The following is a 27,207-nucleotide window of genomic DNA, read 5'->3' as shown; positions in this document are numbered from 1 at the left end:
GGCAAGCCAGGCAACTCTCAAGATCTGGGCAGCTTGGGTTCTTTGAACCCATCGACCGAATTATAGCTCTGCCCCTGAGTTTCTCTCTTCTCTGCATCTCGTCCTTAAAAAAATAAAAATAAAGCTTTTATAAGATATTCTGTCTTGAGAGCAGAAAGCAGTACTTCAACAGCCATCTCATCAACCACATAGCGTAGCATAAATTTCATCTCTTTGTTGGCCAGTGACCAGGCACAAATCTGAGATCTAATCCAGACATAAGGAAAACTGATTAAAACATATGGGCAGAAGCAATAAAAAACAAGACTAAGCCAGGATATGCTATGTTAAATTTAAGCCATGTTAAATTTATAGACCACTTTCCCACCATGTACTCAAAGCAGTGTACAAACATTCAAATAAAACTGAAATTCCTGTTTAAAAGTACCATAAGAATGCAATGACACAGAACCCTGCAAATCTAGTTTGATAGCACTCTACAAATTCAAGACTGATATAGTGGAGCAGAAGGGGAAATGTTAGTGTGTTTATCATTTCATTACATTTGCAATGCCTTTCCTCCAAGAACTCACCACATGGGTGCACTTGGAAACAAGTAAGTATGTAAATAAGTAAGAACTTTATTTTGGTTGTAGACCAGCAATATAACAAATAATAAAACAAATTAAAAAAAATAAGATAATCAAGTAAAATCAGACTACATTAATACACATTTGGCATATTATATAGCAATATTTGGCCACAATATGGATAACATCCGGGTTAAGGTTAGTAAGCAAATAGTTTAAATAAAAATCATCTCCACGACCCAGAAAATTAATCAAAAGTGGGACAACTAATTGGCGTCTTATGTCCCTGTAATATTCACAATACAGGAGAACATGAGCAGTTGTTTCAACATTACCAGATCCACATGGACATAATCTTAATGTGTATGATGTGCCCTGGAATCCCCATGGAGTAAGGCTGTTGGTAGAGCATTTACATGGGCAAGTGTTAGAGCTCGTCTAAACTTTGAGATTAAGATACTACTGAAATATGTAGCAGGCCTAAGCTCAGTGCCCTGACTTCCTATGTAAATGTCACTCAGTAACTTTGTGTGTTCCATCTGCACTGGATGCATTGCACAATAATTCTTCTGGCCTGGTTGAAGCCTAATCTGATAAGATCATCTTGAGAAAATCCATGTATTAATATTTTTTTTGTAATCTCCAATTTCCATTTGGAGTTAAAAGAGTCTTCCAGAATTAAATGTACTAAGCCAACTTTTGTAAATACCAGTTTTAACCAATATAGTATGATAGATCTCCAGTAACATGATTCAAGTCTAACCAGACCCACCTTCCTTTTAATGACAATATTTGAGACACAACACGGCAGCTGTAATATAGTTCTTATGAACTCAGTTTGAAGAGTTTCTAGCAGGACAGAATTACTAAATGGGCCCAATTGTGCACCATACATAATCTGAGGATACACTTTGGCAAGTAGTAGTTCTGTTGCAACAGGGATAGACTTAGCTCCCCATGTAAAATGAAATGATTTGACTAAATTAATTGATACTTGGGCGCTCTGAATCATATATTTTTGATACGCAATATGGGAGCCAGATGACTGGAATACGATGCCTAAATATTTGTAAGATTTTACTTGTTCAATTGTGTTCCCATTCGTGTGCCAGGTATAGCTCTTCAGCCCTTGGAAACAAGCTGTGTATCCTATATAGAGGCACATTGCCATCTACAGGGATGGCACATGGAGCAATTTGTCCAATCAAACAGCAGGTGGCTTGTGTATGTCAGTAGGCAGAGATGTAGTGAGGTTGATGGAGGCCCTGGGGCAAGATTCAAGGATGGAGCCTGCCGCAAACTGCTTTCACAGGCCCCTTCCCCACCATCGCCTGCCTGCCTTTGCTGGCCAGTGGCTCTGAACCAGTACTGCCAATGTGGTCTGATGATGTCACACTGTTGCATTGCCACATGCCAGCAGGAGAACAGGCCTGCCTTAAAGGGGCCGCCTATTCTCACTGGGATGGAGCAGTTCTGCACCAGCATTGCAAGTGGTGTGGTGAGGAGCAAGCAATGGGGGCAGTGGGGTGGGAAGGGGCTCCTGGAGACCCATGGCCCAGGTGTTGTTGCACTGCCCTGCTTAATCCACTGTCAGTTGGGCTTTTGCCACTTTAGTTGCTCTGGTGTTTTGCAAATAAAAGAAGCATTTAAAAAAAGATTTCTTTTTCCATCTTTATTGTAGAACCAAGTGGGGGGAGGGAGTTCTAGACTTAGCTATTCAGCTGCTCTTTTCTCCACAGAACTAATCTACTTTTGATGTAAAGGTTTGGCTAATACTAAGTGGATCCCTCATGATAAGCAATTCCAGAGTCTCTTCCCAAAGGCCCTGCTAGCAAGAATGTGTGTACTCCAGCTGAATGTGCAGGTTACAGATGGTGTTTGAGTGGATAATAGTTTCAGAATTTCGAACTGTATTTAGTCTGGAGGAAGATTACAATTTTCCTCTAGATAAAGCAAATGTCCTTGGGGAGATTTTCTGTGTCAAGGTGGGGAAAGTACCACACATCAGATTCAAGGGATTCTTGCTGCAAAAGCAGAGCTGCTTACTGTTGTTTTTTCCTCTTTCGTACAGAATGTTTCACTGTAATTTTTAATGAAAATGAGGTTTAGGGTTGTTTTCAGAAAAATCTGTAAATGTTTTACCCCCTAGGATATTTCACTTTTTTTTTTTAGTCTGGCCGCTTCAGATCATATGAGATTGAAAATGTGTTTATTGCTTTGTTGCTTCTGTAAGCCTCTTTCCTAGTACCTGACACACCTTTAATTCCATAAATAATATGTTTAGCATCAGTGATGTTTCCCAATTGAGGAAAAAGCCATCTGGGCACTTCAGTGGGTTGTGTGACCTTATTACAGCCTATATTCAGTGAAGTTAATCTTTTTTTTAAAGTTATGTGCTTTGCTGGGATACTGAGTTTTCTGCTCTGCTTTGTGTTTGGACATTGCTTCTGTCTTTTGTCTTATCATTTTATTGATTTTGTGCAATGTTTGTAGTTATTGTTGATAATGTTATTTTAAAACCACAAACTGCCATGTATGAGTAGGGGTCTAGAAATACGTATTTTAAATAAACAAGTGTCACATTGAAAGCAGTGAGAATGGGGGGGAAATCAGAATTAAATAAGCAGTGATTTCTACTTCAGGGGTAAATTACCACTTCGGGGGAGGCAGTTTTTAGCAGGAAAACAAGGCATGGAGAAAGAGTTATCTTCCCCTTCCCTGCCTATACTGACCATTCCCTGACCAAGTTTACCCCCTATGCTGACAAAAGAAGAGGCACTTCAATTTGGAACAATGCCTCTATAGCACTTTTTGCATGTACATGTAGTTTGGCCTTAAGTTATAGTGACTTCTTTCATGGAGATTTACGTGTGCTTAACTTTCTCTGTATTAAGCCTGGCAAATTCCTCTACCTTATCCTCTATATGTTTCCCCTCTTCCTTAAAGTACAACCGTATGCATGATGATTGAAAAGAAAGTCCGCTAACTTCCATGGCCTTATTCCTTAATAATTGTGTACAGGTGTGATGGGCCAGGAGTTACTCTGTGCTCTCCTGGCATCTATCCTCAATAGAGAGATTGCTCGGATCCCAATTTAGGAGCTCCTTCGAGGTAGGCTGCCACCAGTTGAAGACATCAGCCACTGACCAGATTCAGACCCGGCTTCAACAACCTAGAACTGTCTAGCTTGGGACTTACAGGCACTGTATAGTTGGAGTCCACACAACCCAGCTCTAGGCAAACAATGTATTATTCTAAGAACAAACCAACCATAGTGCATGGCCTTACAAGGCACATGGGGAAGTGTTTTGCAAGTAACTCTCCAGAACCTTCTAAACCAGACTGAAGTCACATAAAGTAGATGAACCTGATTCATGTACTTTAAGTAAATAAGAGTTGCACCCAGATTAAGGGATTAATAGAGGGAATTGGGAGTAAAGACAGGTGCACCGGAATTTAAAAGAAAATACAAAAACATTAACTAACTAACTAGCACCAAATTTTACCTTAGTCTAGCACTAGGCAGATCCTTACTGAGCATTAATCTCTACAATTTCTCCCTTTCTGGACACTATTAGCAGCTGGTGACATAGTGTCTGATTACTGTTACCAAACAAAGTAAAGGATCTGAACTGTGATACGTAAAAATAAATCAACAGATCCGATAATATAACAAAAACAAAAAATACAACTAAATGTATAAATACAAATTATACTCAAGGTGAAACAAACATATGTGTATAAAAATGTGAATAATTCATATGAGTAAATAAGACAGAGCATCCAATCAACAATAGAAATATGAACATAGAACAATAGAACAGTAAAATATTTCCAAAGTGTGTAAACACAACAGCTTTCCAGTAATGTTTGCTGTTTCGATAGACCTTTTCAAGTGCTCATAAAAGTTCAAAATTAATTGTTCTTCATAAGAAATAATGTCTTCTTTATATTTCTGTGCTGAACCTGTAGACAGGTTCTGGATAACCCTGGGGGAATTCTGTTTACATTAGATGAGAGCCTTCTATTGAATGGACAGATAATGTGAGAGGACTTGTGGACTCCCATGAAAAAGGAACTATTATTCAGCACAGAAATACAAAGAATTATTCATATTATTATACATACATGTTTGTTTCACCCTGAATATAATTTGTATTTATACATTTAGTTGTATTTTTGTCTTTTGTGGTATTATCTGATCTGTTGGTTTATTTTTATGTTTCTGATTACCGGCAACACATGACTATACCAGTGACAAAATGGTGGAGGTCTTGGCTCCTATTTCATAGTGATTAAAGGGGGGAAGGCTTTCCTACTCTTCCAGAGATAGACAGCTCTGAGATTCAATGAAAAGAGCCAGCATATCTCTGATATAACACTGATCTTAGGCCAATCCAGAGTTGTGGTTTTTCTTCCAAACTGGAGGTTCCTCCTCCTCAATGGTTCTGAACTTTAGAACCTAAACTAAGGTCTGATTTGAGCTGGTCAGCTATTGTGAAAAAGGGTTTAAGACTGGAGCTTGATAGCCCTATCCTTTCAATGACAAAAGCAAGGATTGTCTTCATTCAGTAACAAAAGGGAGGAACGTCCTCCATTCAGAGCACTCAGGGTGGAGTGGAAGTATCAGGCATTCTTGAACCAAGATGGAGATCTGCCTTTCGCCACAACCGATTTACCATCTCAGATTATAGCCTTAGCAAATCAACAAAAGGACTGCTTCTCTGGGTTGGCATCTTTCTCATCAGCTAGCCCCTGAGTACATCTGCATTTCCTTCAGCTCTGTCCCTCTGAAGGGAACAGTCCAAACTCTGGGCTGCACTTCTAACAGCAGGGCTCAGAGGAGACTGCCCCTCAACATTTGCATATCTCTATTTTATAGTGTACCTTTTGATGGGTTTGTAAACTGTGTTGGTTGCCAATCCTGTCTGAGAGTAAGGGCAGAAAATATTGTCCTCATTATAGTTTAGGAGTCATTATGAACAGAAAGGCATAATGTAAAATAAACAAGTTCTTCTAGTAAGAACTAATCTGCCTACATTCTAGGGATGTACACGAATTGATTTTTTCGATTCAAACTTTACCCAAATCTAATCACCCCCAATTTGTTTTGGGTACGAATTACCCCCACCCGAATCACCCCAGATTCGATTTGTACACGAATTTTCTGAATCCAAAGCCAAATTGATTCGAGGCAAAAAAGGGGGGTTTTCCAGGGGCAAAAGAGTGGGGTGGGTGGTGGTGCCCAATGGGTGGAAGCCACCACCCAAATTTCCACATAGGGTGCCAACCACCCCAAAAATGACAAGCCCATGGGGCACTGGGTTTTGTTGTTTTCAATTGCTGAGGTGTTCTGAGAGTTGATTCTCTGGTAGGAAGTGAGAGTGGATACTCATTTGAGATAATCTGCTCTCAGAAGAACACATCAGACATTGAAAACAACAAAACCCCGTACCCCACAGGCTTGTCATTTTGGGAGTGGTTGGCACCCTATGTGCACTACACCACAAACCACTCTGGGCCACCCTGGTGCCTCCCAAGTGGAGTTATGGGGCTGGGGAAATTCCCCATTATTCCCTATGGAGGAAAAGCTTAAAGAAGCACAAACTTCGGGGGGGGAATAAAAACCACCCCTTTCACCAATTTATTTGAAATCTGGGTGGTAGCCAGCACCCATTGGGGCACTACCACCTGACCCACTCTTCTGGCCCTGAAACACCCTTTCTGCCCCAAATCTGCCACTTCATTTAAGACATGCCAACTTCATTTTTAAAAAAAAACCCACCCCTGTGCCCAATTTATTTGAAATCTGGGTGGTAGCTTCCTTGCACCCATTGGACACTACTACCCACCATAACCTCCTCTGGGCCACCCTGGTGCCCCCCAGAGTTATTAGGCTGCTGAAATCCCCAGTATTCCCTATAGGGAAAAGCTTAAAGATGCGTGGACTTCAAAAATCTTTTTAAAATCACCCCTTTGCCCAATTTCTTTGAAATTTGGGTGGTAGCTTCCACCCATAGGGCCCTACCACCCAAACCACTTTGGCCACAAAATGGAGGTCCAAATCTCCAAATTTTTCATGTCTGAATCTGGGGTGATTTGTTTTGTACCCAAATCTGGGCAATTGAGCACAGGTGTCATTTGTTCTGTTTATAAATCACTCGATTCGTGGAGATCAGTAAACTTCTGGGCTTTCCGGTCTTTCATTTTAGAAAGTGGTGGTGGGGAGATATGTAATAGAAAATGTAATATCTTATGCCTGCCATTGTACCTTTGAAGTGTTTCAACCACAGTAGAATTATAATATAATTTGCATTTCAGGGCCACAATAAAACGTTCCTTCCCCTTATACTCTCAGTTATACCTCTGTAACTCTGTGTTCAGATAACTGAGTTGCCCAAGTATAACTGAAGCAGAATTTTTCCTGCAGGATCTTTTAAACAGAGTTGATGAAATATGAGCTAGAAATAACACAGCTTGAGTTTTAGTTTCCATGCTGAGTTTACATGCCTAGCATTTAGGAGAGGAATGTACTCTTAAAGTGAGAAAATGCATTCTGGAAATCATTGGGATGCAGTAAACCTTGGTCCACGTGATACCGGTTTTACAGAACTACTTTTTCAAAGAACTTTAAATATTCTCCATTCACTTGATAGGAAACATTTTGAGCCCTTTCTCACGATCGTGTGAGAGGGCTTGAGGGCAGGCAATGGGGAAGACAGCAGAAGCTTGCCTTCCCTGCAGACAATCCTTGTGTTGTTGCTGGGCATGTGAATTGTGTGCCCAGATGATCCACTGCTGCCACAGCAGAGCTGCGGGGGTCGGGATGCATCATCCCAGTGCTCAGAAATTCCACAATGCACTGCATGGATCCACCCACCAACGAACAGATGCCCATCAGTGTTCAGCATCGGCTGAAAGTAGCTGGTGCCAACACACTGTCAAGTAAATGGGGTTAAGGGAGTGCACTGCTCACTGCCCGGCTTCTTAGCCGGGTTTGCTGCCGAGGTGCCACTGAGAGCTCTATGGCCCGGGCTTAGCTGCCCTAGCCCAGTCTTGGCTGTTCATGAGAACAGCCTCATTCTGTCTTTCACCTCAACTTGCTTAGGGCATCTTTAGGATGAGATCCCCAGCTTCGATATTGTTGGTCTACAGAAGGTTGCCATTTTACAGAAGATGGACTGTGGTCTGTGGATGCAGCAAAGAAAAGCAAATCTTTTATTCTAGGTTTCCTGATTTTTCCTAGTTTACCTGACATTTCTATTATGATAGAATATATCCACCTGTTAAGCACCATGTTGCACATATGTATCCCATATGTGGCTAGCCATGTGTGGAAGCTGACCTCCTTGAGCAGGTATCTGAGTGTCTTTCCTGTGTCTGAGTGTCTTTATCCAGCTACGCACTGGATTCATATATGCGCTGTAGCCATGTTCTCATTTTATCCTTCTATACTGCCAGTTGGCTGGAGTGTAAGATGTGCTGTGTGTTCAGTATTAGAATATTCCGTTAGCCCATGAACCAGTCATGCAATGGTTCCATCTGGTTTGGGAGAAGGGGAATAGGATAATAGACTATTCCTCAGGGATTGCCTGATGAGCACTGATATTCTTCATTCATGGTCCCTATCATGAACATTGTGCCAAATACCTGGGATCTCGGAATGAGTTTTGGAGACTGATAGCAGCCTAGGCCCCATGGCTTATCTTCTTAAAATGATGACACTGGGAATCCTACATGCCCACTGGAGCTTCTAGATTGCATACTTGACAGGGAATCAATACTGAATCTTGAATGAGTGTACCTGTTTGGATACAGAAGTTTTAAATCTTGTGTTTGTCTTGGGGATGAGGCTGTAGATCACTGGTAGAGCAACTGCTTTGTATACAGAAGTCCCAGGATCAATCCTTGGCATCTCCAGATATGTCTAGGAAAGACTCCTGCTTGAAACCTTGAAGAGCTGTTTCCAGTCAGTGCAGACAGTACTGAGGTAGATGGGCCAATGGTCTGAATTGGTAATAGACAACTCCTGTTTCTAAGTTCACACTTCAAATTTCAAGTGCATGTTGGAGATGGGGACCTTAGATTTACACAAAATAAGTAAAGAGGCTATATGAATTGTGCACAAAGTCAGTAGGACAGAATACATTATTATTGTTCTACTATTTGGGGGAAAGATGTATGCATGTAAAGCATTGTTAAAGAATAATTGAAGACTGATTAAAAAGTCAAAAACTTGGGCTATTGTTTGTCCTCATATGATTTATTTATTTATTGCTTAAAAACATTCCTCTTGCTTCACTAGCAAGAGGAATCTTTATGCTTTTTGAATGTTTAAAGTACTGCACCGATATACAAATAATGGTACGAGTGTGTTGACATTATGCTTGGCGGTCTGAGCTGCTTTGCTTAGTCATTTTAATCGATGGAGAAATGCACAACAGTTAGAAGTTTCCAAAGGTCAAAGCAGCAACTGTCTTTTCAGCTTTGAATCAGCAAAGATTTTGCAGACATAATGCCAGGCTTGCATCTGTGTGTCTGCTTTTTTATTTCCTTTGAAGAAGCACAGTAATTAATTAAAGGGCAGATCACACCACATTGAGTAATAAATGATTATGCAGTGTAACTTCCTTTCTGTTTTCTCTTTTCAATGGCAGCCAATTCCAGAACAGCTTTCAGACTACATCTTATGTAAAACAGTGCCAGGACCAGGTTTGTGGGGGCCCTCAGCCAAGTGTCTTTGTAGATCCCCTTAGCAATGGGGCGGGAGCAGAGCAGCTGCACTGGTCACTGCCATCTAAACAAAGATGGTGGCTGCCAGAGAGCTGTCAAAGAGTGCTCTGAGCTGCTATGCCCACTAAAGGTTTCCCCTGCTAACTAAGCAAAGAGGCTTTAAAAAGTGACGATTCTCTTTATTTAGGAGGGAGAGAGCAACTGGCCCTATCCATCCCCAGCACAGCATCCGTAGTGGCTGTTGCTGGTTCTGTCTATCTTATATTTCTTTTTTAGATTGTGAGCCCTTTGGGGACAGGGAGTGTGTGTGTGTGTGTGTGTGTGTGTGTGTGTGTGTGTGTGTGTGAACCGCTTTGGGAAAATATGTTGAAAAGCATTATATAAATATTTGTCGTATTCTTATTCATCGTTTTCATAAAGGTAAGCTCCCACAAGGGTTTGGAAAAACTTTACCTTGGCAGTAGCAGCAGTAGCTTCATGTGCTTCTCAGTGGCCATTTTGCTGGCCACCATATTTTTTTTCATCAGGGTCTAGCTGTGGGCCCTTGGATGCCTCTGGACCCTCAATCTGTGCCCAGGTGGCCAAGTATAAAAATGTGCCAACCAGCACTGTTGGATCATTAAGCACTTATTTGATTATGAAACAGAGATCTGTAAAATACCCCTGGTATGATTTTTTTCCCGTCCATAATTTTTCTCCTCCCACATATCACTAATATAAAAAACATTTATCTACTGTATCATTCCAAAAGAGTTTCCTCCTCCTCCTCCTCTTGCTATGTTAATGTTAGCTTTGATTTGTTTGGGGGTTTGAAAATGTGGTGGCTTAATTTTGGCTACAGCCAATTGCATTGAAAAACAGTGGACCGGGTCTCACCATCCATGAGACCCAGTTTCTTCCAGTGCACGGGAGAGTGGGCTAAGCCCACTCTCCCCGCACACAAGCGGGCAGGGAGCCCTGGGCAGCCGGATCAGCCACCCACATGATTGCCAGCTCCGTGACGGAGCCAGTGGGGGCTGGGGAGCTCATGGGCCGCGCGGCCCCCCGAAGCCCCAGTATGCCCTGCGCAAGTGCGCAGGGCATACTGGGGAGACCCCTGGAGCCAGGAGGCAGCTTTTCGCCTCCCCTCCGGGGGTCTACTCATGAGTAGCCATGGCGTGGAGCCACGCCACAGCTACTCACGACCAGATAGCCTGGGCTTGTGGAGCACTCACTCTGCAAATCTGGGCTAAAAGGAGGGGTACTTGAGCGGGTTACCTGCTCGAGAACCACCGGGTTCACAGCCTAGCCTGGTGGTTCTCACGATCGGGAAAAACTGGGCTAGGTTTTCCTAGCCCAATTTTTCCCAATCATGAGAATAGCCCCAGTATCTAAAATCTTAAATATATAAAACGAACAATGATTAAGCAAAACATTCTGGAGTGTCTCATTTTAAAGAGAAGTAATATTTTATACGTTTACATCCCTGTAGCTGACTTGTATTTCATCTTTGTATAAATATGGTGCTTGGAGTGAAGTCCCATCATACATGCACATCACCAGTTCTCCTGCTGGGCCTGTTCATTCTTTCCCCCATAGCCTCTCATTGGATTCCACATAAAGATAGCTACAGGTTCAGTTGAGCTAGTCACCCACTCAGCGCTCATGCATGTCACCCTAGCAATTACATACTAGTGCTGTGCATTGCTGCAATGATTGGAATCAGATCTGACCCGATACCAATCAAGTGCATTGGTTCAGTGTTGCAGTAGGAGTTAGATGCATCCAATCAAGTGGATAGCACTGTGTGCCATCGACTTAAGCCAATATACTGAAGGCCTTATCAGTCAACAGCATGATGGGCTTTCCTTCTTTCTTGAGCCTTGAAAAAGCTGCTGCCTGTATAGGCAGTAGGAGTGGCATTTTAAATTGCCACTTTTCTTCCTAGAAATCTTCCCATAATGCCCAGGAGGAAAGTGGCCAATTGAAAGAAACGATTTAAAATGCTGCTGCCGCCACCTTTTAAGGCACCTATTAAGGCAGCAACTTTTACAAAGTCCAAGGAAGAAGGAAATCCCCCCCTCTATGCTACTGGCAGCTAAGGACCTCACCCACTGCTGATTGATACTGGGCACCCTTGTATCAGATCTAATTGGATCAGGCCCTATTAAACAATTTTATCATCTGATCCAATCTGATGAAAGATGGCCTGTTAGGGTCCACACTGGACTGAGTATGATTATTGGTCCAATTTAATGTGCAGTGCTGCTGCCCATGTGTGCCTTGTGTTATCTAAGAACAGGAGAAGAGCTTTCAGTTTGAAGATTTAGCTTTCAAGTAGGCTAAAGCCCTGACATTTTTCTTTCTATATTTTAATGACAACTATGAGGTTGTTCTCATGACCAGCTGCAGCAGAGTAGGAGTGGGAAAACCTGGGTAGCGAGACTCATGTGAAGCCTTGGGACCCACTCCTGTCCTGCTGATTCAGAGCAGGGCTACCCTGCTATTTTACCTATCCTTTTACTAACGCAAAAGGAGCTAAGCCCCATCTTACCTTAACAGCCCTGATCGTGTGTGCGATCGGTTCTGGCAGCCCGGCTACTTTTAAAGCACAGAGTGCTGCTTCGAGAACAGTTAAGAAGCCAGAAGCTGCAGTATTGCCATGGGCAGCCTCTCTGCTGCCTGTGCAATGCATTATGGGAGACTGGAGGACTTCCTCCTCCAGATTCCCAATGTAGTAAGCTCTGCCATGCCACTCATGTGGGTACACAGTGTAGCAGTGTGCCTAGTCATGTGGGGGAAGGAAGATATACTCCTGTCTTCTCCCCAGCCCTCCCTAGCCACCAGGGAGTTTGGATGTCTGAACGACCTCAGAGTTCCACTTTAAACTGTGTACCTACATTGTTCCAAATCTCTGTCTTTACAGCTGCCATCCTCCTGTTGAAACAAGACTGTCCAGAAGAATTACTAAGCACTTCTACTTTGGTGTGTACTCAGTCTTTTCTGAACTTGGAAGAGGGCAATGGTCTTCTTGGGACTTCTGGTTCATCATGATGCTGGTATCTTTGCTCTGGTTTGCCCGCCTGTACCTGCATTATTGCAGCCAGTGGGTCTTACTTCAAGCTATCGCAGTTCCTGTCACAAAGTGAGTATCGATGTGAACTTATGAATAGGAAAACATACCAAAATTTACATAATGTCTAAAAAGTGAGGTGCTATAACATTGCATCATCTTCAGGTCTACTTGGCAATGAATCCCACTCCCATCCAGTTAATAATTAAAACAATAACTATTAGAGTTGTGCATCAAGCAAATAATCTGTATCGGTTTCAGTTCTGATCTGATACCAATTATTTGCATTGTGTTGACCATGTATAAGAAGTAATGTGTCAAACTGAGCCAATACATCAGATCTATTTGGGGTGTGTGTGTGTGTATCGGGGGGACCTGAATCAGAGCATCAGGTTAACTTCTGGGTAGCACCAGCAGCAGTGCTTGGAAAAGCTACCTTTCCCCCCAGCAATCACTCCACAAAGCACAGGGAAAGGAAACGATGTCAAGACATTGCTTGCTTTCCCCAGGGCCTGTCTGGATAAAAAGAATGGCTATGCTATATATTTACAGGGTGATATTGTTTCCTTCCCAGGTGCATTGTGGGGTGATTGCTGGGGTGGGGAAGGTGATGTTTTTAATGCACTGCTGCTTCGTGGAAAGATTTCCAGTTAGAAGACAGAAGCCTGCAGGGGAGCTTGCTGCTCTGGTTCAGGTAACCACCCACCTCTCCCCATCATTGTCTGACAACGGCTTACTCTCTTGGTCTTGCTGCCTGCTTACCTCAACTTCTGGATCATTTATGAACAAGTTAAAGAGCACTGGTCTCAGTACCGATCCCTGGGGGACCCCACTTCCTACCTACCTCCATTGTGAAAACTCTCCATTTATTCCTACTCTCTGTTTCCTGTCCTTCAACCAGTTACTGGTTCACACGAACCTGTCCTCTTATCCCATGACTGCTAAGCTAACTCAAGAGCCTTTGGTAGGGTACTTTGTCAAAAGCTTTTTGGAAGTATGCTATGTCAACTGGACCACCTTTATCCACATGCCTGTTGACATTCTCAAAGAACTCCAAAAGGATGGTTAGGCAAGACTTTCTTCTGCAGAAGCCATGCTGGTTCTCCTTCAGCAAGGCCTTTTCTTCTATATGTTTTTGTCCTTAAGTGTGCTTTTCATCAATTTTCTTGGTTCCGAAGTTAAGCTGACCGGCTTGTAATTTCCCAGATCCTCCTGGATCCTTTTTTGAAAATCGGAGTCACATTGGCTACTTTCCAGTCCTCTGGTTCAGAGCTTGATTGTACAGACAAGTTATGGTGGATGCCATCTGGCCCTGGTGATTTGTTAATTTTTAGTTTTTCAAGACAGTTTAGAACATATTCCCTTGTCACTTCAAATTGGCCCACTTGTTCAGCTGTTAAACCTGAAAATCTCAATTCTGGATAGGGTATATGGTCAGTATTCTCCGCCGTGCAGACAGATACAAAGAACTCATCCAGCTTCTCTGCAATCTCCGTACCCTCCTTAATAATCCCTTTCACACCCTCATCATCTAAGGGTCCAACTGCCTCCTTGGCAGGTTTTCTACTTGTGATATAGTTTTTAAAGTTTTTATTATTTCCCTTGACACTTCTAGCTATATGCTCCTCAAACTCTCTTTTTGCATCCCTTATTCTCCTATTGCATTTCTTTTGCCAGAGTTTATGTTCCTTCCTGTTCTCTTCATTTGGGCAGGACTTCCATTTTCTGAAGGAAATATTCTTCCCTTTTATAGCTTCCCAGACTTTAGCCACGCTAGCGTCCTCCTGAACGTAGTGGTACCTTTCCTTCTTCTTGGTATACATTCCAACTGTGCTTCTAGTACTGTGGTTTTAAATAAGTTCCGTGCTTTCTGGAGTGATTTGGCACTCCTGACTTTCCCTTTCAAATTCCTTTTTACCAGTCCTCTCATTTTTGAGAACTTTTCTCTTCTGAAGTCCAAAGCATCTGTAGTTAGACTTCCTTGACAATTCTCCACTTGGATATATGCTGAATTGGATCACACTGTGGTCATTGCTACCCAATCATTCTGCAACTCTGACATCTCACACCAGGTCCTGGGCACCACTCAGGATTAAGTCCAAGATCGCCATCTCTCTAGTTGGTTCCGTGACTAACTGTTCTAAGGCACAATCATTTAGCACATCTAGAAATGTGGCCTCTCTTTCATTACCTGAATGTGAATTTACCCAGTCTATGTGTGGGTAGTTGAAGTCACCCATTATTACTTCCCTGTCTCCCTTTGACACCTCTCTGATTTGTTTGTCCAACTCCAGGTCACTCTCAGCCCTTTGATCCAGAGGGCGATAGAATGTTCCTAGTAACACATTTCCTTTCAGTCCTAGTAACGTCCTTTCAGTCCTAGCCAAATTTAGGCTGCTACGTAGCATACTGAAGTCCTGGACCCCCAGGGCAGCATTCTCTGAAGTGCTAACTGTTCCATGTGCAGGGACAGCGAGACAGGCGGAGCTGAGAGGTCTCAATGCGTGGATGAGACGGTGGCGCCAGGAAGAGAGGTTTAGATTTGTTAGGCACTGGGATACATTTTGGGGAAAGAGAAGCCTGTACAAACGGGACAAGGTCCACTTGAACCAAGATGGAACCAGACTGCTGGCACTTAAAATCAAGAAGGCCACAGAGCAGCTTTCAAAATGACACCTGGGGGATTGCTGACAGGAACAGGGTGGTATCTGCTTTGGCCAGCAAAATCCCCTAAGGTGTGAAGGTGAACATATTTTGGATAAACCAGAAGATGATAGAGTAGAGCCAGGAGTTGAGCAGAAGGAAAGACATGACAGCTTGCCAAATAGGTCAAATGATGGTAAGGGAGACAGCACATGCCAACACCATGTGAGGGACCCAGCATGTCTGTATACCAATGCCAGAAGCGTCCAAGCCAAGATGGGTGAGCTGGAGTACTTGGTTACTAATGAAAACATAGATATAGTGGGTATAATAGAAACCTGGTGGAACAATGAGAACCAGTGGGACACGATTATTTCTGGATATAAACTCTATAGAAGGGACAGGGAGAGGAGGTTTGGGGGAGGAGTGGCACTGTATATCCAAGAAGGGATAGATTCCAATAAGCTAAAAAACCTAGGTGGACCAGAGTCTTCCACAGATTCATTAAATGCATTAATCACTGCATTTCCCAACATTGTTGGTGCCAATCTGCACCACAACAGCTGACTCCTCCCCAACGTTGCCTAACAGCCTACCTAGATGCAGTGTGATGTCCACAACCTTTGCATCAGGCAGGCAAGTCACCATGTGGTCTACACGCGGGTCACAGACCCATCTCTCTATGTCCCTAATGATCTAATCACCCACCACTAGGAGGCCCCCACCCCCTGGAGGAGTATTCCCTGTGCGAGAGGATATGGGTGCATCACCCAAGTCCCTGCTAAGAGAATATTTCCCTCTTCCTCAGACCGATGCCCTCCTTCCCTGAGACCCTCATTCTCCATGACAGCAGAAGCGCCATCATACCCCTATCACATTCTTGAAGGTCTCATCCACACACCTCTCTGCCTTCTCCATGTCAGCCACCTTGGCTTCCAGGGAACAAACTTGTTCCCTGAGAGCCAGGAACTCTTTGCATCGAGCACACGCCGACGACTTCTGCCCGTCAGGCAGATAGTCATACAAAGCTCCTCTGGTCTGAGCCTTATATTCAAGACCAGCAGGCAAACTTACTCTCCTCGGGAATGTTTGCCTGCTGGTCATCAGGCACATCATGCATGCACACTGGACACTTCTGGTCTGATGCTGACCAGGGCAGCAAGAAGGTACGCTGCTGTCCCACACAAAGATTTTGGGCACAGTGCCAGTGGGGGGGACTATGGGGGGGAGGGCACCCTCCTGATTCCTTAAAGGTAACCCCCCTCCCCGCTGCCAAACCATCCGAACTGCAGGACCTCCAAACTGGTTCGTGCACATCCCTATTTATTTCCTCTCATAGCAAATATGAAAAAAATCATCAACATAAGTCAAAATAGAAGTCCATCTGTCATCCTTCAAACTTGAGTATAGACAAGGGTCAGCTTTTCATTGTGGGAACCCCTCCTTGAGTAATATCTGGTTCAGTTTCTCATTCCATGCCCCAGCGGCTTGTTTCAAGCCATAGATGCTTTTCTGGAGTTTGCATATGAGCCTCTCTTTTCCAGGTTCTTCAGGTCCTGGTGGCTACCCAATGTAGATGTCTTCTTCCATTTCTCAATGCAGAAATGCAGTTTTCACAGCTAGGTGATCAACTTTCAGCTTTCTTGCTGCTGTTATGCTGAGAAGTGCTCTTACTGAAGTATGCTTCACGACAAGTGCAAATTTCTCATCATAGTCTTCACCATACTTTTGCAATCATCCCTTGGCTACTAATCTGGCTTTGTAGTGAGCAGTGACACTATTCACATGGACACCCAAGGCCAGGCTTGGGCAGCCTAGCCTAAGGGCATGAACATACCCTTAACCCAAAGTTTAGCGTCATGTGTGTACAAGGGCTGCAGGCAGCCCATGCACACACAGAGCAAAGGGGCAAGAGTGCCCGGCTGAGGGAGGATCCTTCAGTGCACCGTGTTCCTGGCACAATGCATTGAGGGATATGGTTCCCTGCTCTTCTGCGGTGAGTGGCAGAACCTGGACAGGGATAAGGATCACGTGTCTTGGTGGTAGGTAGGAGCCTGTCTCCCTGCCAGCTCTCTGACCCACCCGCAGAAATGGTTATGTGCACGACCTTAATGTCTCCTTCTGCATTGTATTTGGTTTTGAAGTCCCATTTGCAACCTACTGACTTTCTTCCAGTAGGTAGTTCCACAAGTGTCCAAGTTTTATTTTGTGTAGAGATTCTATCTCTTCTTCTGCCACTTTTCTCAAACTATTAGCTTCATGTGTTGGCAGTCTTTTAATGTTTTCCCATGTGCAGGGTTCCTAGATCTCTTCCTCTCAAGCCATGTAGAAGAGTCTCCTGGGTGGAAGCCTTTGTTGGGTCTTTGTGAACATTTCACTTCTGGGTCTACATCTGCTTCCCCTTCTGGTTCTGGTTTATATTATTCATTCATTCATTCATTCGATTTTGAGACCGCCCTTACAGAAAAACTCAAGGCGGTTCACAAATATTATAAAACAGTAAAAATTCATTGGTTCACTGGTTAGCTCCAGACTTATGGGAATTTCTTCTACTTTTGGTTACTTTTCCATCTGGATCTCGAAATTAAATCCATCCAGCCTCGGGATCACTGTCTGTCCCCATGCTGCAGTTTCCATGGTAAAAAATGTCCCTGCTATTTCTCTGGAACTCCTTTCCAATCAAGCAGGCATTCCGCTTACTTACTGTGTCTTTTGGTGGGGGGTCTGCTTTCTCTGGGTTCCCTGGGCCTATAACCCTGTTAGAGATCTCAGGAAGGGAGATTTCTTTATCTGCCCCAGGTACAGTGAAAGTGCAAAGATAAAGGAGCACTGCTAATTAATTTTGTCTAGAGACATGGAGTTAAAGTTCTAAATAAACTAGTTTATTTAGGAAATCCATCAGGGAGATAGACTGAGAGCTATATGTCTCATTGCTAGCTACATACAGGAAGAGTGAAGGGAGAAGAAGGAAGCTTCTCTCTCCAACTGAAAGAATGAAACTTGAGACTATCAGTCTAAAAAAGAGGAATCAGAGTAGAGAAAGCATGGTCAGAGGGGGAATGCCCTTACTGGCTATCTCTATCCCTAATGCCCCTGCCCAGCACTTCTAGCCAAAACTTTAATGAGGTAGGAGGAAAAACTGTCCTACCCAGCGCCTTTCTCACAGATGATCATTCCCCCCTCCTCCTACATAGGTTTTTGCTAGCGAACAACACAACAGAAAATTGGGCACATGCACAGTTCCCGAAGCTGGTTAGGACGCTTGGCCTACCCCAAAATAATTGTGTGAACTGACTTACAGTCTTATATTGATACAATATGATATGTATCATAACAAACTGTATAGTTTCATCAGTCAAATATTTCATCAGATTGTATCTGATGAACAATTGTCTAATAAAGCTTGCATTGCATCAGTTCTGATTACCAGCCCAACGCAATGCACAGGCCTAATTAATATGGCTTTGACCACTTGTCAAAGCTGACTGTAAAAATAAACACTGAAACAGAATGCTAAGTTACTACTACTCCTCGTTTCTCTTTTTCCAACAGACATCCAATTGGTGTTCTTCTTGTACTCCTTCCTGAGAAGGAGAATAGCTAAAGGGAGTAGAGGTTGCAACAGAGCCCTTTTTATTCAGCTTTTCAAAGACGTTACCTTTCTCAGTTGGCATATCCAGCTGTTCATGGCATCCTCAAGTTTTCATCATTTTTCTTTCTGTCATTCTTTGTGATAGGGCCACAGACCTAATAGGGATGTGCATGAGCCATTTGTGCAGCCACTGGCGGGGCAGGGAGTGGTTTCTTTAAAAAGCAGATAAGGAGCTCACCTGCTCGCCCCACCCCACTGCTTTTCTAGCGGTGGTGCCCACTCTCCCAAAGACCACACTGGCTGAGGCTCTGTTCCTGCAGCCACTGTGTGGCATCAGCATACACATAGCTGCCATGCTTGCGCGCTGGCCATGTGCGTGCCGAGGTTGCAGGGAACAGCACCACAGCCACATGATGTCTGAGTGGGCACCACCACTTGAAAAGTGGTGGTGTGGGGGGTGAGCAGGTAAGCAGTTCCTTTCCTGCTTTTAAAGGAAACTTCTCCCTGCCCTGCCAAGCTGGTTCGAACGCTGGCACCTAAACTGGTTTGGTGCTTCCCAGAGGAAGCACCTAACCAGCTTGTGCACATCCCTAAGAGCTCAGCTGTGGGTCTTGTTCAGACAGGGGACTAGGGCTGGCTCCATGTTTCAGAGAGCCCTTAGCAAAATGACCTCCATGGTCCCCCTCCTACCTGGAGAGGAGGGTGCCCATGGGGAGTCATTCTGCCACCACCTCCACACAAAGTCACAGAGTGGGCCAAAGTCACAGATCAGCAGTGGGCCCTATGGAGGGCCCTAGGCCTAGAAAGCAGGCCAGCAATGCCAACCCCTGATGTTAGCCCTGTAGGGAAGATTCATATACTCACACAGAGTGGGGTAAGGGATGTGACTCCTAACAGAACACTGCAGTCCTACTCTTGAGAGTTTGTAGACATAAACCCCAGTGGACTCTAATACTTCCTTGTCTCTAGAGAATTCCCCACCCAACTTCCTTAGTGTGCCTTATGAAACACATGTGAGTTGGGCGGGGAATCCTGCAATACTGCTCAATTATTGTTGGGTAAATCCAATGTACATGTTCTTTCTTGTTAAAATACACAAGAGAAATCATTGTACAAGTTATTTACAGCACAATCGTAAGTATGTTTACTCCAAACTAAGGCCCTCTGATTTCCATGAAGCTTACTCCAATATAAGTGTGCATAGGATTACTGTCTCAGTAGATGAAGGAAAATAATCTCCCTATCTCCTCCTCACCATCTTTATTTCCAGATTCCAATTCTATCCTCACACAGTGGATTTGTGCTACCAGAACTCTTTGCTACACACCAGTGAAGAGTTGGCCATGGTTGTGGTTGGACCTTTGACCTTAAACACAGTGATGCTTCTTATGGTTCTGATGAGATGGGGCTGTCAGCTGTTGTTTGGTTCATTCCCTTCTTACTTGTCAAAGCTGATCATGGCTTGGGGACTCTGGACAGTGCTAGACCCCTTGGCAGTGTTTATAGTGGATGCAGTCCTGAGGGTAAGTCACTTAAAATAACATGGATGTGAGTCCTTGATGTAGAAGTTTGTTGTATTCAGTGACTCAAAGAATGATAGAAAATTCCACCTCTGGCGACAGAATTCAAAAGTTAAAAACATTAAATAAATTGTATGTTATTAATCACATTTTTGATTAAAAGGTGTATGATAATGTACAAATAAAATATCTCCTTTCTCTCTGTAAATTGAATAAAGCATAATACAAAAATATAGATTTTTTTAAAAGCACAGTTGCAGCAGCCTTGGAGACAATGGCTATATTGTCGGAAAGCTAAAAAATCTTTTAAAAGAAATGAGCTTACAAAAAGTAATATGACAGAGCCCGCCCTTCAAAGTGATATCTGGACAGCATAACATGTAGAGAAATGACTTCTGTTTGTTGCTATTAATCACATTTATGGCTCTTCTAATATTCAAAGTCCTTTGAGTATCAATCTTGTCCATTTCTGCAACAACTTTGTTAAGAATGTAATTAGTATTGCTATTTTACAAGTGAGGAACTGAAACTCTATGCTCCACACTGTGGCTCCGATTTCTCCCCCTCTTCTTTGAGAATCACACAAGTGGGCTTTGGTTGGGTTTCCCAGGTCATAAACTTCACCATTGTGTACTGGAGAGTGTGTGTGCATTCACTTCTCCATTATGTAAAGAGGGACAGTGCCCAGGGCTAAGTTATGGGCTTCCTTAGCCCATAACTTGGGCTAAGAAAGCCCTTTCCAGTGTCTTTGGGAAGAAGAGAAATGGGTAGAGAAGGAGAAGGAGCTTTGAGGATTTTATAAATGTTCTGCTTTTTGTATATAGCTAAGGAATTCAGGAGCAAAGAGACTTCTGGAATATGAATAACAGATATTTATTTACAATTATTCATAAGATATTGCACAGAACTTCTGTTGCAACTCAGTTTTATCTCAGCACACCTTACCGCCTCCCTCAAGTAACTGCCTTGGACTAATGATGGAACTGTGGCATCAAAGTTAGAGACAGCCACCCAGGACAGAGCTGTAGTGTTCTAAGCTTCAGAAGCCAGGTTCATTGCTATATTCTTGAACTGCTGGAAGTACGCACAGTGGTAATAAGAGTCATTTTCACCCCCATTCTTTCAGTTGTATTCAAACAAATATTAACCATATATTCTCAGATTGCAGATGATGTTAGTAGACCAGGTTTTCCCCATAGATATTATATGCACTAGATGACTAGAACATGCTCCAAACACTTAGCAGCACATCAGGTTTCTTGCTTCTGGTTTAAGACAACTATGATATGAATACTGATATGTCAGTTTCCTCTGCAGCAGGTTCAAGCAGAGACCCAAAGAGACTTGAAAACTGACAGTCGGAGACCACTCTAATTTGACTTTGATTTGAGACTTTCTGAAAAATACATCTTGCTCTGTACTGAAAATTGGAAATAGTTTCTACCAAAATTACCCTCACAAGGAACACATTTGACTGAATACCAAGCAAAGGGGCATATCCCATTTCAAAATGAAACTGAATCCCTTACATGTGTTTTCCATATTTGTACTTGCAATTTTGCTTCCCGCCCTTGGCATTCCTTCAGCTGCTATTTCAGATTTACTCGCCAATCAATTTATTTTAGATCAAGCATTTTAAAATGTTATGTTGTGGTAATGTGACATGAGTTATTTTAATGATCTAATATCTTTTAAAATTCTAAGTGGACTTAGCGCTTATGAAAGTCGACAGATTGATAGCCCTGGAAAATAGGGTCCCACATTGACTCACTTTCATTTTTTTATTATTAGAGAGAAAAATACAGATCACTTGACAGTGTGCTATAAAAACCCTCAAAACAGTTGTGTGAGCGGATATTGAGTATGAAGTAAGACCTATCCTGTAACTATCTGACATATTGTTTACCACCATAAATTATTAGGATTTCCAACTTGCCATTTTTAAAATACTGGGCCCTTGGATGAGGCTAGCCCATAAGAAACCAGCTTAGACCCTCAGAGGCGGAGCCAAGGGAGAACTGGGGGATCATAGGCAGAACCTGGCAGAAGCTTGACAAGCTTTTTATACTCCAGTTCTGGTTATCTGACAGAACATTGTTTTACCAGGCAAACCAATGGAATACTGGTTGATTGACCATTTTCCTAGCATTTTTAATATATAGAATGCTTTCTGAGTCTCATATCAGGTCTGCTCCAGTGACCTGTGAAGATATCCCCCATATATAATGTGTTAACTAAGTGGCCCTCATTCTTCTTCTTGACAATCCTGTCAGATATAATACTCCCATGATACAGAAGGTAGCGGAGGATGAGAGATGCAAGATGATAGCAGAACAAGGAAGACACTAGCATCTTGTCCAGCGGGCTGAATTGTCCCTAATGTAATTAATAGCTTCCATTACAATACCGGGGGTGTTTAAGATTAAATAAATCCTATTAAAATCATTGGTTGATGACTTACTGTAGATTAAAAGTACATAGGATCAACTTGCAAACTGAGGATTGAATTCTTTGTGTGCAATCTTGAGGGGGGAAAGGACATACACAGTGCCACTGAAATCAATAGAAGGGGCAGCCCAGTGCTAAGAGGCAGCTAAAATGGCTGCTTTGCAAGTTTCAAATTGGTGGTCAGCACCATACCAACATTGTCATAAAGTTGAAAGAACATTATATAGAGAGGCTGATGTCCAGACTAACTCCTGAGTAATCCTATTGAAATTAAGTAGTCCTTTAGCAAAATTCCTGAGAAGTACTGTTAAGTAATTTAGGTTGGATGTTGACCAGGGCCTACAACACATCTGCTACATCCACTACAACACATCCACTACAAGAATTCATAGCAAGTGCAAAACCTCTCCACCAGTCATAATAGTGGAGCCAGACAACTGCCCCCAAAACTGGACAGGGATTAGCACCAGCCAGGGTGCCATGTCACTCCTGTGTTGATGACAACCCTTAACCATTCCTGCTTTATGACTAGATCCAATGAGCTTAAGTTATAGTCTAGTATATTTTGGTTTAACATTAGGAGAAACTTTCAAATGGTCAGAGCAGTTTGACGATCACCTAGGTGTAGGTGGGCTCTTCAAGCAGAGGCTGGAGAGGCTGTTGGGGATGCTCTAGCTCCGGATTTCCTTCAGGCTCTGTTATTATTGTTGTTGCTCTATTATTATGGTTGTTGTTGTTGTTTGTTGTTATATTGTGCTTTTCTTCCAAGAGCTCAAGTTGTCCTACCTGTGAGGTAGGTTAGGCGTGAGAAAATAACTGGCCCAATGTCATCCAATTAGTTTCATCATGGCTGAGTGGGGAACTATCTATCTATCTATCTATCTATCATATTTCTATACTGCCTGAAATAGAAATCACCAGGTGGTGTAAAAGTTAAAACATAACAATTTTTTATGTCATTGTTATTCATGCTTTCATACCTTGGTCCTTTTTTAAAACATTGCAGCGACTTCATTATGCCACAGATAAGCCCATTGCTGATTGTGCTAAGCTGTACTGGCTTTTTTTAAGAACAGAAGAATCCGGCATTCCTGGTATATTGATAACCATTCTGCTTTACACAATTCTGTTCATTATTTCTTCTACAACATTGTACCTATATTTTATAAGGTAAGCTTTTCTTCCTTTTTGCCATTTAAATTCTAACTACTGTATTGCCCTCTACTTCCAAAAGATATCATGATACAAAATGTTAGGTAGATAAGGTATACAGAAAAATGGATCACAGATACTGCAGGCTGCATTCATAATGAATCAATGAGAATAACATCAAATTAATAAGAGAAGCCTATACTTGGTCCTAGTTACTCTGCATGACAGTATTGTCATTAGGATGCTAATCCACTACTTGGTTCTCATTGACTTGAACTTTCTTCCTCTACAGAGTGTGCCTGAGTTAGAATTTCCCTAGGTCTGAGAGTGGCCTATGATTATTTTATAGTATAACATTCCGGCTCCTGAGATTCTCAGCATTCATTTTTAAGAGAAGGTTTCTCCTTTTAATCATTATAGTTTATGCTAAATGTTGAGAAACCAGAATGCCAGAATGATGTCAGGGAATGGTATTTACAGGATGGGCTATAGCTCAGTAGTAGTGCACATGCTTTGCATGCAGAAGATCACAGTTGCAATATTTAGAATCTCTAGTTAAAAGAATCTAAAGTTAGCAGGGCTAGGACAAACTTGAGACATCCACTGCTCTTCAGAGTAGACTATGCTTGTTTAAATGGACCAGTGGTCTAACTTAGTGAGGTCATTCACACAAGCAAAAACTGTAGAAGGAAAACCTTGGTCATTTTCCCTCCTGCCTTGCTTCCACACAATCACTTCTCCCTCCTGCTACCTAGTTGTTTGCACCCACACAACTGAAAATTGGGAGCACACACAGCTCCCAAACCTGGATAGAAGACAGTTTTTTGCTTGTGTGAATGACCTCAGTGTAAGGCAGCTGAATATTTAGTTACAAAGCTCTTAGCCTGCCCACATATATCTCCAAAGGCTGAATCTGCCTTCCCTAGATTCCAATCTCCCAATGCATTACAAAAAATTCAAAATATAAATTCCAATATGTTGGGGGAAATGTGGAAGAATATAATGTATTTAAATAGACTGATTACATTGATTATGTTATGTTATGAACATAGTTCATGCTATTTGGTCACAGAATCTAAGAGGTGAATCTGATGGAAATTTTGCATCACTAAACATAAAAAAATCACCAACAGGTACTGGTGAGCAAGAAATCTGTTTTTTTTCCATACCCAGTGGCACCCTTTGCACCAGACATCTGGTCCAAAGTCCAGCCCTCCACCACCCAGGGCCCCCCCAAATGTCCCGCAGGTGGGGCACCCAATCTCCTGTTGCAAGGGCTGGGAGAGTGCTGAGGGCTGGGTGCGGCTGGGCCTGCACCGCCTGCCCATGATCATGCCTGTGCCGTCAACCCGAGCGGAGGCTGCTGCAAGGGAGCTCCAAACAAAGTCTATGTACTAGAGATATAGACAGACAGAGAGAGAGATTGACTACCTTCCCCACCAAGCCGTTACTACTGGCATGAGTGGCAGAGGCAAACAGTAGCACCAGGCAAGCACCTGCAGAGAGTCAGCCAGCATGTGCCTCCCTTGCTTGCCACTGTGTGTGCGTGCACACACACACACATATACGCACACACCAACACCAACAGAGAACCACCAACAGAGAACCACCACCAGAGCAGTCCTGTCCAGAGAACAGCAACATGTAACAGTGAGAGTGAGTGAGTGAGTGGGGGATGGAGTGCTTCCAGCTAATTGAAGTGGCAGGATTGTCTATGCAAAAGGTAGTATCTGCATGTCACTGGGAAGTCTCTTATTCAGAATCTCTTCTAAAAATACAAAAAATAAAATAAAATTCAGCTTTCCCTGAGCATGTTCTGGTGTAAAAAATAGTGCTTGGCAGCTTATCTGGCAGCAAAGGGTGGGGGGAGGCCTTTAGGTCCAGGCTCCAAAATTGCCTAGGTGCACCTCTGTACCCACCCATAGAATTAAGTAATATTGTTATGGGATTCCCAGTGGAAACACCACCACCACTTTTCTGTCTTAGAACCATGAAACGTCCAAAGCCCACCTTCCCCTTGGAATCTATGCATTTCCCAGTCTAGCTCAAAATAATGTTTGGAAAAACTACCTGGAAGTAACATCAAACATGTCCTCACTTGAGGCACCACATTAAAAATGACACCAGAATGACCATGGTGGAATTAAAGGAAGCTGTACGAGATATTATGGCATGGAGTGCATTGATCCATAGAGTGACTGAGAGTCGGACACAAATGAATTAATAAGAAGAACACACACACACACACACACACACACACACACACACCCCTACAAAAAGTTGTATCTCAATTAAATAGCAACTATTAATGGGGAAATTTAGATTAACCTGAAATGAGGTGCACTTTTTGAACCAGTTCCCCTCACAAAAGCAACTTCCCATGTTCTTTATGGTGACACCCAAATAGAGACAAATTCCCATCTGGGGAATTCAGCAGCATCCCTTTCCTTTCCCTGGCAAGTTCTTTGACAAGAGAGAAGGAGGGATCCCAATTTCATTGTAATTTTTCCCTTTCAGAGATCACAGTTCTTTTTGTTTAAAAAAAAATGCTTCTCAAAATGTCACCTTTGTAGCACCTGCCCCCCTCATTTTCAGCTCAGCCCTACCAAAATTAAAAACATAATACTAATATCAACATGTACACATATTCTAGCTAATGCAAAGACATTTTTGCAGACTGGCAAATGAGATTGCCGAAGATGAATCGTTTGCATACAAGCAAATCATTTCATTGTCTTTATATTCTCTGAAGCTCCATTGCATCAAGCAGGGGGTGAGGGGAATATTCAATCTAAGAAATTCAAATCTTCTACATTCCTGGAAGCTGTACACAAGTCCAATGTACTGGTAGTCTAGTTAATTAGTTTTTGAGATGTTAATGCCTTCTTAATCATTGACTTAATAGTTTTGAATGGCTTCATAAGTTTTAGCTGCTGTCGTTTATTACTCAGGAAAATTAATTTAAATTAAAACATTTGTAAGGCAGATTTTTATGAGAATATTATGAACATCTTCATTGTCTGGGGAACAGGTGCAGGATCATCAAAGATTCTTTCCCTTCTGGATCAATCTTTCTGTAATGTTGTACAATAAAGAAGAAAAGGTACTTCATTGGACAATGTATCTTTTAAAATTCTTCATAACAAAATAATAAAGCAAAGCATGCATAATAAAACTTGTTACACTATATAAGCTTTCCTAAGCAATTTGCTCTGTAGCAAATACAAAGCAAACCATTTAATTATACCTGAATTTTGAAAAAGAGCAATGTTTGTTTTATTGTGCAGTGAAATGTCTATTGATAAATTCATTTCTTAGTGGCTACCAGAAGCACCTGCTTGTGTATTAAGATATTTAGGCTTAATGTGCCCATATACATGTTAACATGCATAAACTTTGCATCTTTTGCCCATTTACACTTGAATGCAAATCTCATTCAAATGCCTTTTATACATAAAATTAAACTTAGGACTTGCAAGCATTGCCTGTATTGGGTGG

General features: G+C 42.5%; 1 protein-coding gene across 1 annotated transcript in view; it reads left to right on the top strand.

Annotated features, from left to right (window-relative positions):
- LOC128323509 (uncharacterized) overlaps window positions 1–27,207 on the top strand; it is a 309,256-nt gene that overhangs the window by 214,552 nt on the left and 67,497 nt on the right. Inside the window, exons 17-19 of the mRNA XM_053246776.1 lie at window positions 12,208–12,426; window positions 19,860–20,112; window positions 23,564–23,727. Of these exons, the coding sequence (XP_053102751.1) occupies window positions 12,208–12,426; window positions 19,860–20,112; window positions 23,564–23,727 (636 nt within the window). The remainder of the gene's footprint in view (window positions 1–12,207; window positions 12,427–19,859; window positions 20,113–23,563; window positions 23,728–27,207) is intronic.

Source organism: Hemicordylus capensis, chromosome 4 (assembly GCF_027244095.1).
Source record: "Hemicordylus capensis ecotype Gifberg chromosome 4, rHemCap1.1.pri, whole genome shotgun sequence".
NCBI lineage: Eukaryota > Metazoa > Chordata > Lepidosauria > Squamata > Cordylidae > Hemicordylus > Hemicordylus capensis.
This window is presented reverse-complemented; position numbering and strand designations above follow the sequence as displayed.